Source organism: Gadus morhua, chromosome 16, assembly GCF_902167405.1.
Source record: "Gadus morhua chromosome 16, gadMor3.0, whole genome shotgun sequence".
NCBI lineage: Eukaryota > Metazoa > Chordata > Actinopteri > Gadiformes > Gadidae > Gadus > Gadus morhua.
This window is the reverse complement of record NC_044063.1, coordinates 11,788,148-11,799,766: the sequence shown is the minus strand read 5'-3', so window position 1 is coordinate 11,799,766 and position 11,619 is coordinate 11,788,148. Positions and strand designations below refer to the sequence as shown.

Here is an 11,619-nt window from a genome sequence, read left to right as displayed (position 1 = left end):
TGTCTTCTACCCTTAACCTGCATTAGTGTCTTCTACCCTTAACCTGCATTAGTGTCTTCTAACATTAGCCTGCATTAGTGTCTTCTAACATTAGCCTGCATTAGTGTCTTCTACCGTTAACCTGCATTAGAGTCCTCTGCCATTAACTTGCAGTGGCCTATTTGTTTTTTTAGTGGTGCTATGAATTGGCCAGCAGTTGCCTCCCAAATGTAGTATATTCTCTTAAGGCTTTAATGCATAAGGCAAACAGAGCAGTGTTTCTTCACGTAGAAAATGTCGACGCCTAATGATATGAAAAAGCTGGAGGAGGGATGCCCATAAAGCCATAGGAAGGGGAGAACTACGACTCCACTGCATCTTAACACTCCCACACAGCTCGAGAACAGACACACACTAACACAAACACACACACACAAACACACACAAGCACGTAAACACACTCATGCTCTCTCACACACAAACACACATACACACAGCATGCATGTATGCACACACAAACACTAAAACTCACACAAGCATGCACACAAACACATTTATGCCCTCTCAGACACACAAACACACACACCCACGCATACATGGGCATGCACACATGCACAGACAAACACACGCACACACATAAATTTACACGTGTTCACTCAAGCAAACACACACAGACGCACACATAGATTCACCCAAACAAACAGATTGCACACCAACACAAACAGATAGACACACTTACGTTAATGTGCAGCCGACCACACACAGAAACATAGAAACAGAAACACAGATACATTACAGAGAATCATACCAGCTGGTTCTCGCCCCCTACACAACACACACACACACACACACACACACACACACACACACACACACACACACACACACACACACACACACACACACACACACACACACACACAAACACACATATATATATATATATATATATATATATACACATATACATATACACAAGCTCATTCATTAAACATAAAACTTTGTTGAACACATGAAGAATATCAAATAATGCCAGGAAGAAATCTAATAACAGACGTTGTTTTTTTTATTTAGATTTATTTTCAAGGTAAAATAAAAAATCAACCCTTGAGTTTCTCAGTATCAATTTTATTATTACAAAGTATCTAAATACAGGCAACTGAGGTATTTCTGTCTGTTTTACTATGAGTGGATTGTGTGAGGGAAAGAGAAACCTATGAACATATCTGCTAGAATGACATTAATCAATGAAAATAAACAAAGGAAACCATAAAAGTCCAAGATGTCAACGGAGGTCTTCGTATACAATCTGAAGCATTGGTTTGCCTTTCGAAGTACATTTCAAAGTGTGTACATTTACACACATAATAGGCGACGAAAAACAGTGTTATAGATGTGTTGTGCTTCTATCACAGCTTGTGTTGTAATTCATAATATAAATGATGAAATGCTCTTGGTGAATCCTTCCATTGGCTTAGTTTTGTGTTGCATTCATACAAGTACATGCATCCTGTTCCAACTTTAGTAAGGGCGCTTCCCGCGGGTTAAGGAGTCAAACACACTTATTAGACATTCTGGTACGGTGTTTTGACTGCAGCTTGAGTAAGGGAAATTGGCCGTATCCATCATCCGGGATCAATGGGATTGAATGGAGAACCATTTTAAATCAATCTTTGGCGCAGTACAAGAACATGCACAGACACACAAAGACACAAATGATCACACACACACACACACACACACACACACACACACACACACACACACACACACATGCACAGACACACACAAACACACACATACACATACTCAAACAGTCACACAAACGTTTAAACAATCGCACACACACAAAGGCACATGCACACACACAAACACAGAGCACCACTTACATTGTAAGGCATAACTATTCTTCTGCCATGTGCTTACAACTTTTGACACAGAACAATCTCAACACACATGAACAGGCATGCCAGCATACAGACCGACAAACAGACACAGACACACACACACAGCTTGGAGAAACCTAGAGAGCACATGAGTGCAGTGTCTGTTGAATCTCTGATTTACAGATTACGACATATTTAGGAAATAAGGTGTCTACTTATCTTGGTCAAATTGTTGAATTTAAAACACAAAAAACGTTTTTGCGTTTATAATAAAAACATTGTTGATTGATATGCAATTGTTTAAATGTTGTCCGTTAAGTATGTCAATAAATGCATATGTTCTTAAATATTCAATCTTGCTTTAAATAATTATAATTACCAAAAGTAGCTGATGATTAACCTCCTTGATGTACATTATGAGTATATTAGGGTGAGAATCAAACCTAAAGATTTGAGTGCTGTCCATTGTGTCAGACCTGGGTCAAAAATGACATACTGGCCACCAGCCCATGGCAGATAGATTTGACAATTTCCACACAATTATAATTCAAAGACAAAATCAAAAACGTTAACGTCAGACCCTTTGTCAGACGCATCCGCGCAAGAAAGTGTGTGTGTTGTCGATTTATTCCTACCTGAACAAAGGTTGGACGTATATCGATGAATATGCTTTAAAAAAAAATAAGCCCTTCACACTGAGTTATGAAAAGAAATGACACAATCACAAAAAATAATACAAATAGAGATAGAGTTGTGCTATTGGCAAACCTGTGACAGAATGATTAAACCCCGCTGAGAGGAGAGAAGCACTGTATAACGAGGCTGACGGAGTGAAGCCCATTCGATGAGTCAGAGAGTCAGAGAATCAGCGCTCTGCTGTCCCCAGGGGCACAGTCCGCGGTCGCTCTCCCCCATGTGCCACTGTGACGCTGGCTGGCTGTGCAGGTCCATCCAGCAGAGATCTGAGGGGGGAAAGAGTCTACATCTCTAGCCCACTGTGAGTGCTCTAACAGTCAGGGGGAGGAGGGAGATGCAGGAGGTGCAGCTGGCCTCTCTCCTCTCCCGCCAGCAGCATCTCTGCTTTCCCCAAGAGGCACAGCCAGACATCACCAGACATGGCAGATTTTGTCCGGAACCATGTAGCTATTCTTCCTGCAGCTAAAGGCTTTGGCAAACTCTGGGCAGTTCTGGAGGGAACCAAGCACCCTGTGGCATACACAGGGATGAACTGGTTAGGTTCTGTGCGAAATATGTCTGGATACCCAACCCCCTGTTTTAATTGTTAGTGGGTACATACCTGAACTTGCCTGGACTGTGAACGTTCACTTTGAGTGAATTCACAGCCTGCTCGGGTCGGTGGGTTCCACACCAAACCTGAAGGAGATAAAAGTAAAAAATATACATATTATAAACACGTTATATAAACGGTTACAGTATAAGCTTACTAACTGAACCTGACTTTCGTGTTCTTTGATACATTCATTACCTGAGCAAAATTGAGAAAGAAGAGTTGGTCGTTGGAAAGGTCTATGCCAGGTAGCGACGGCTCCTCTCCGTGTCTGATCACAAAGTTCTGGTAGGCCTTCGCAACGAAACAACAAAGGGAATTATCCTCAGAATTGCAGAAAAATCATCTAATAATCACCTGATATCACAGGGAAATGAAAGTTAGATATTTTTTATTACAATAGTAGGTAATGTAATCATTTGTTATCGTTGTTTGTTACCTTATATGCTTGCTGTATGCCACCGTTGTCAGCAATATTCTCTCCGAGGGTGTTGTTTCCATTTATCTTTTGGAAAGAAAGAAAGAAAGACGTGTTCAAGTCTGGTTTCTAGCTGCAATATGTTATCATCAAATATGAAAATGTGTCAGTGTAAAACTTTAGGAGCCGAGGTGAGCTACAAAATGGAAGAGCCCTGAAAAAAATGGAGGCAAGTGAAAGGATGGACAAGGTAAAAATAGAAAAAGCTTTTGAATGGTAATGGAGAGAACGGGGGTTCATATTTCCATAGCAAAAACATTAAGAGTAAACTGAAGGATGATAAGCTTGGCTGCAAAGGCTGAATCCTCTCGCTGAGTGCTCGGCTACCAACTTATTCGATAGATTGTTACACAGCTGTACCTTTGACACACATTTAATTTGTGAACGTTCTTTGACGGTCCCCAAGAATTCAAGTGCGTGTCTAAATGAACCGGCCCCACATCCAATAGGAACTACATTTACATTTTATATTTGGGGCATTTAGCCGAAGCGAGAAGATACAGAAAGATACAATAAGTACATTTGTCAGAAGAAAGAGAAATTACAATATATCGCTGTCATTACAGTAAGGATTTTCATCGAACCAAGTGCCATGTATGGAAGCATATATGTAGCAAAATTCAAATGGCAATGCAATTTGGAATTACATCATGCATTTGACAATTCATTATGCAATTTTATAATGTAATTTGTAAATACGTTATTCAAAGTGCATGCAATCCTCAATTAAATTTGCAAAAGTTATAACAATACCAATAGAATAACATTTTGTCAAATTCTTTGAGTTCCTTTATATAAATTGAAAAGCTATAGCGTCCCCGTGATTACAATCCACTTCGCCACGCTCCGTGTGTTGCGATATTCAAATGATATTTCAATCCGCAAAACGAACGCTTTGCAAAAGATTTGGCAAAACGGAAACGGAATCCAAAGAGGAATCCAAAGAGGAATCCAAAAAGTAAATATGCAAAGTGGCAAACGTATCAGCCAATCAGCGTCTGGGCGGGAACTACGTCACTTGCTCGTAATTTCCTTGTTCACTTCTAGTTCGTATGTGTCAGGTCCATGGTCACCAATGGAGATTATTGATACGCTCCGAAGTTTGGCCGATGATGTGGATAACAATCGTTTTGAAGACACAGATGCAGTAGATAGAGTGCGTGTTCTGGGAGATAGGATATACGACTTATCCTCATTGGTACGTTTTGACGCCAGTGTGGTAAACACAAAGATTTCCCAAGTGCTACAGGCACTGGATGCGAAACATAGGGCCGGGAGACCCACCGTCTCCACCCACTCCTCACCTACAAAGCTCTCGACAACCTAGCCCCCAGTTACCTCTGGGACCTCCTCCAAGAATACACTCCCTCCCGCTCCCTCCGCTCAACCTCTGCTGGACTACTATGTATCCTCACATCACAACCAGTGGCGTAACTATCGGTAAGCAGGGTATGCGGGTGCGTACGGGCCCGGGGCCAATCAGGGGCCCCAAAAAAAAAAAAAAAAAAAAAAATCGCTCCCCGATTTATGATAACCTTATGCTCTGTAAGGTGACCTTGGGTGTCTTGAAAGGCGCCCTTTAAATTAAATTATTATTATTATTATTATTATTATTACCGTGGAGATACCGTTTGAGACAATAGAAAGTGACGTAGTTCCCGCCCAGACGCTGATTGGCTGATACGTTTGCCACTTTGCATATTGACTTTTTGGATTCCTCTTTGGATTCCTCTTTGGATTCCGTTTTGGATTCCGATTTGGATTCCGCTTTGGATTGCGTTTTGGATTCCGTTTTGCGGATTGAAATGTCATTTGAATATCGCAACACACGGAGCGTGGGGAAGTGGCTTGCAATCACGGGGACGCTATAGCTTTTCAATTTGAATAAAGGAACTCAAAGAATTTGACCAAAATGTTGTTGTATTTTTATTGTTATAACTTTTGCAAATTTAATTGAGGATTGCATTGTCACTTTGCATATTAAAATACACTTTGAATAACGTATTTACAAATTACATTATGAAATTGCATAATGCATTGTCAATTGCATAACGTAATTACTTATTGAATTGCAAATCGCAAATTGCATTGCCATTTGAATTTTGCTACATATATGCTTCCATAGCCAAGCGCTAACAATTTATAACACATTCCCCATATACAACAAAGATAGCTAGGATAAGACGCTACACAATACTAAGTACTCTTCTTAAAGGTTTTGAAAATCCGCCTCCAAAAAAAAATCCACCCGTAGGTAAACTTGTGTTGCAGTTTAAAAGTGGGCTTCCGTCACACAGTTAGGACAACACATACAAACAAACAAAAGTGGGACAGTTACATACAGTGGATAAAACAATTAAAGTGCTCCAGTGCTAATCCAAATTTGGACACTTAAAACTGACCAACATAATTAAAATATAATAAAACCCTGATAAATTACGCATACAAAATGAATGTCGTGCAAATATAGCAGTTTCTACAGCTTGTTCTTCAGCGTGATTGCAGCTGGAACAAAGCTGTTTTTAAAACGCTTGGTTTTAAACCTTGGAACTAAAAACCTTTTTCCAGAAGGGAGTAGCTGAAACTCTTTGTGCAAAGGGTGCAAACGGTGATTTAAAATAGACTCGGTTATCCGCTGTACCTGTCTAGTGTACAGGGAGGCCGGGTTCGGCTGAGATTCACCAATTAACATGTATAATATGTGACCTTTGAGTGACCTACATGGAGTCCATTGGCCAGGTCCCAGGAGAAGTTGCCATACTGCTCCACCATGCACTTTGAGAGGTCCAGGAACTTGCGGGTGGAGCCGGGTGTCCACCAGTCCTTTAGGTCCCCGTCCTTGTCGAAGTTACGGCCTAATGCAGCGGTCAGACGAGGACACGGGCTGGTTAAAGAGCGCACGCGTGAGAAATACAAACAATGTCCTCAATTATTTTGGTTTCTTAAACTGGAATGCAAAGTGTACCACATCCTTATGAAAACAAAGATGATTGGAATGGACGCGGATAAGATTGTTTTGGTTGCGCTCAAATTCCATCCCATATTGCGTATGAAAATTGTTAATGGAATCTGCTCTGGCTGAAATACAGAGAGGGATGCAGATTCAAATGATATGGATACTTTTTCACGTCACCGAAGCAAAGAATCACGAGCAACGTTTGTACTGCAGCCATTAGCTGGGAAGAAATAGCCTTTCAGTTCACACTCTTTGAACAGAGCAGTGCAGAAATAGCCTGGGGGAAGGTCAAGGGAAGGGAAGTGTATTCTGTACCATTGTCGTCAAAGCCGTGGGTGATCTCATGACCGATCACCATGCCGATGGCTCCGTAATTGAGAGATTTGGACTGGCCCTTGCTAAAGATGGGCGGCTGCAGAATGCCGGCTGGGAACACTTAAGAGGACAAGCAAAGGTCAGGCTCGGTCACATTTCACAGCACTTCTGTTTGAAAGAAATCTGATGCAATATCCGTCCATACACTCTGGTTTGTAACGGTTTGTTCGTGCGGAGATGTACCTATTTGGTTTTTGCTGGAGGAGTAAAACGCATTGACAACGGCCGCCCCGGACACCCATCTACAAAGAGAGAGGAGAAGGCAGTGTATTACATGTTAAGCATAATGAACAATTTTATTAATAGCCCGCAGTAAGTAGGAACCACTGTATAATATTAGCATACCCTCCCTGCTTTACAAGTGCAAGGTTGAAGTGTACAGTATATGGCTAGTGGGTGTGTGTGTGGGAGAATGTGAAATTCACTGTGCCAAATACTGATTCCATTCTCGCACTTATTGTGCAAAAGAAAGAGAGAGAAATCTTCGGGTCAATAACATTGGATCCTTGGCGACCATTCGTGTGTTAATGTTGTGTTTTGCAAATGACCGCCCGGAGAGAAGCCTTACTCTTCCTTGTTGACTTTGACTCTGAGTTTTCGCAGGCGTTTCTTCTGAAAATGCTGCTGGTTCTTTAGGATGTTTTCGAAGTGTTCCTCTGCGCTGTAGTGGAGCTGAAAGCAACACCAATCGACAGCACAACACAACAGGGGAGATCAGCACGCCGATATCTCCGCACACCAGGTCATTCTGCTCTCCACAACACCAAGGGCCAAGAGGTTCACACAGACTCACTCTTTCATGTCCGCTCACCTAACCAATCTGACACAGTAATCCGTCTGATAACTGAATAATTTACTCTGCCAGAGCTGAATTATATCGTGTGGTTTATTATACTCAAAGGCATCGCTGACGAAAGAGATCTTGTAATGTTCACCTATTTTAAGTCACTCACATCTTTGTACTCGTTGTCGAGGTACTGGTCGGTCATGATGTTGTCAGAATAGCCAATCCGCTCGCGAATAGCCCTGGCCTGGTGGGAGGGCGGAAAAGGGGAAAAAATTCGACCCCATGCATTTTTACATGATTTCCCATTGGACAGAACTCAGATTGTAAAACATTACAGTCTCATATAATAGATCACAAAGGATTATAAAAGATTGGTAGATAATAACGTACATTATAATGAGGATTGATTACGTCTTACAACAAAGTAAATCATAATAGATATGAATAAATAATATGAGCATACTTCATGATAAATAGAGCCTAGGGTTTAGAGTTGAGCAATAACCCTTAAAATAGAATAGGACAGAGCATATATGAACAAGAGGCTATTGTTTAACCACCTTCTCCTTGGCGGCCTTCTTGGTCTCTGCGTCCATCCAGGTTAGCTCGTCCAGGTTGGAGAGGAACACGTTCCTGATGTCAATGATCATTTCTTCCATCTGCAGCACAAAACACAGCGAGGCCACAGTGCTGAGCCTTGATACTCCCACATGGACGCAAACACACAGCCCACACAGTTAATTAAGAGGATCTCTGAGGAGGTAGGTGTATAGGTATACCCTAAGCGTGCTGCACTGTATGGATTTATGTCCTCACTTTATTGATCAACATGTCCAACCAACTTTAAGAGACATGGATAGACATATACATACTAGATAGACAGATAGATAGAAAGATAAATAGATACAAGATAGATAGATGTATAGATAAATAGATATAGAGATTAATAGATACTAGATAGATAGATAGATGGATACATAATGTAGATAGTTAGATACTAGATAGATTGATGGATGGATGGATGGATGGATGGATGGATGGATGGATGGATGGATGGATGGATGGATAGATAAAGAGTAAAATAGAAAGTAAAATAGATTGATAGATACATAGATTGATAGAAAGACAGATAACTTGATAGATAGATAGAGGCACTTAATTAATTCCTGAGGGAAAAATAGGTGTCAATTATTATTATTATTGTAATAGCATTCAACGTGGTTTTAATAGTGCAGATGAAGACCAATCAAGATCAAATAAATAATAATATCCTACAAGATGATTTGATCTTATCCTAAAGGTGCTCCTGACCCGATGTCACACCGTCCTAAGTCTGGCTGTTTTCCTCTCAGCACAAATATTTTGGCAGTTTTTTCATGACCACATACTTGTGCTGTTAAGCACACAACACATTGAGGTCCAACCCTTATTCCAAACCAAGCCATGGACGGACGGAGCAGACCAGCCGTCGGACTGTAACCACACATTTTTGTTCAGCATCCAACAGTGAAGCAAGGGGTGCATTCCAACGCCACAATACATTAGCAAACCCTCCGCAGCCCATGGCTGGCAGGACACTGTGGTCAGCCTCACACTAATATGGACCTGACGGGAGGTCCCTCGGAGAGCAAACTCTGCATGCACTTGTGTGTGTGTGTCTGTGTGTCTGTGCTAGTGTTTGTGTGTGTGTGTGTGTGTGTGTGCGCGCGCGTGTGTGTGTCTATGTATGTGAGCTAGTGTCTCTGTGTTTGTGTGTGTGTGTGTGTGTGTGTGTGTGTGTGTGTGTGTGTGTGTGTGTGTGTGTGTGTGTGTGTGTGTGTGTGTGTATGTGTTTGAGCTAGTGTCTCTGTTTTTTTGTGTGAGTGTGTCTGTGTGTGTGTGTGTCTGTGTGTGTGAGCTAGTATGTCTTTGTTTGTGTCTGTGTGTGTGTGTGGGGGTGTGTGCGTACGCGCCCGCTCTTGTGTGCATGTGTGACGTGTACATGTCTGTATGTGTGTGTGTGTGTGTGTGTGTGTGTGTGTGTGTGTGTATCCCTGCTGTTGTAAATGGTATCTGCTTCCCTCATCTGCGCTAGGTCCAACACAGATGTCCAAATCAACAACAAGTACATCTTGTGCAAAGTCATAACCATAATCCCTTATGATTGAACTTCCTCACCGCCCAGCACTTTGCAGTAGTCGGTGCAAGGCACCATATAATAACGGTCTCCTTTAAATCATCGGCTGCATTGAAACGTCATACTTGTTCCTACATAGCCCGCCATTATGACAGCCTCATTATAATCCACAGGGGACTGCAGATCGGAGGAACTCTAGTTTTACTCCCTCGGGATTTGACCAGTTTGTGTAAAAGTGACACACTGCCTGCTGTGTTTTGGCACATAGCTGGCTTTCATACTCAGAATGCTATCACATCTTTGGTTGAAACGCTAAGCCGCCGCGACACATATATGGTATATTGTCGACAGATACACAAAACAAAACCCAGGCACAGTCTCTCTCAATGAGAATGATACCACAACTGTTTTCCCACCGGCTACCTCAGAGCAGTCCTTAATATAACCTTAATATTCTGACATGGATGCTGTCCACGTACGTCTCTGTGTTTGTATGCTTTGCTTTTTGAGCTCCTAAGTTCACTGTAAATTGAAGCCCCCATCACTCCCACCCCAAGACACACCAACACACACCCAGATACACAAACACACGCACACAAACCTCGGTGTGGAGTTTGATGTGAGGAACTCGTGTGAGTATGCATGGTATGTGAGGCCTGTGGGACTCTTCCATGAAGACAGGTGTTAGAGATATCTTGCATCTATGCATAAACATAGTATATCTGTGTGCGGGCACATGCAATCTTCATGCATGTACACATACACACATACCCCCACACAAACACACACACACAGATAGACACAGAATCACACACTTGGAGTGGTCCTTTCCACACTAAGAAACACATTCATTCATTCATTCATTCACATTCATTACAACTATTCCTATTTTTACCCTTTTTTGTCCCCAGAGCCGAAATAATGAACAGTTTTATCACACACATAACTTATGTCAAGGCATGATGTAGTTTAGTTTACGCATGCTAGCGTCGTAGCATCAATGTTGGAGTTGGCTAGTTTCTGACTTAAGGATAGGGTTTGCGTAAGCATTCGTGGTAGGATTCGGGATAAGAATCAGGTTATGGTCAAGTAGCTTATCTTTATAGTTTCCTCAGAAGAAGAAGAAGCCAACTGCAATATCCGTTGCTGTAACACCAGCGAACGTACAGTAGTTGTGGAATGTTTTTGGAGTCTTATTCCACTTACACTAGTGATACTTATCTCTGACAATAAGCCTCAATTTCGGCTGAGTTGAAAGGAAGAGGCATGGGATAATGACTGTGGGTTGAAGGAGGAATTTTGGGTGTCAGATGTGCTTTCCATGAGTTACCCCTGACAAAAATATCACTTTAAGCCTTAAGATTTAAAGACTAGGCACTCAGGTTCTCCAGCGCAAGGAGGGTACGTTTATCTCTATCGACTTTTCATTCCATTGAACTGGAAAAACATTGCATGAGAATCCCCAGATTCATAAAGATTGACCAATGGCAATCCAGCAGAGCAGCGGCGGGGTGTTTATACTGACCAGGTGTTTGCTCTCCGGGCTGAAGGCTTCCTCCACATACAGCCTGCCGACGGCGCTGTCCATGTTGTTGTTGACGTAGAGCGCACACTGTCGCCACACCGACGACTCCGACGTCGTTCCTGACAGAGCCTGCCGGAGGACGAGGGAAAACAAATGAAGTCAGCCTTCCCTCTGATTGCTATGTCACGTTGATGGGCACGTTGGCCGGCTGGTAATCATACACGGCATG

At 42.1% G+C, this 11,619-nt stretch overlaps 1 protein-coding gene across 3 annotated transcripts in view; it reads right to left on the bottom strand.

Moving 5' to 3' along the window:
- Nucleotides 1-1,086: 1,086 nt before the first annotated feature.
- Nucleotides 1,087-11,619, bottom strand: part of LOC115560851 (neprilysin) — a 33,662-nt gene continuing 23,129 nt past the window's right edge. For all 3 annotated transcript variants that reach the window (XM_030380469.1, XM_030380471.1, XM_030380470.1), the window contains exons 13-23: nt 11,391-11,519; nt 8,310-8,408; nt 7,916-7,993; nt 7,531-7,634; nt 7,146-7,204; nt 6,903-7,022; nt 6,353-6,486; nt 3,593-3,658; nt 3,352-3,447; nt 3,163-3,239; nt 1,087-3,071 (exon numbers count right to left, since the gene is read on the bottom strand). In XM_030380469.1, the coding sequence (XP_030236329.1) occupies nt 2,972-3,071; nt 3,163-3,239; nt 3,352-3,447; nt 3,593-3,658; nt 6,353-6,486; nt 6,903-7,022; nt 7,146-7,204; nt 7,531-7,634; nt 7,916-7,993; nt 8,310-8,408; nt 11,391-11,519 (1,062 nt within the window). In that variant the 3' untranslated portion in view covers nt 1,087-2,971. The remainder of the gene's footprint in view (nt 3,072-3,162; nt 3,240-3,351; nt 3,448-3,592; nt 3,659-6,352; nt 6,487-6,902; nt 7,023-7,145; nt 7,205-7,530; nt 7,635-7,915; nt 7,994-8,309; nt 8,409-11,390; nt 11,520-11,619) is intronic.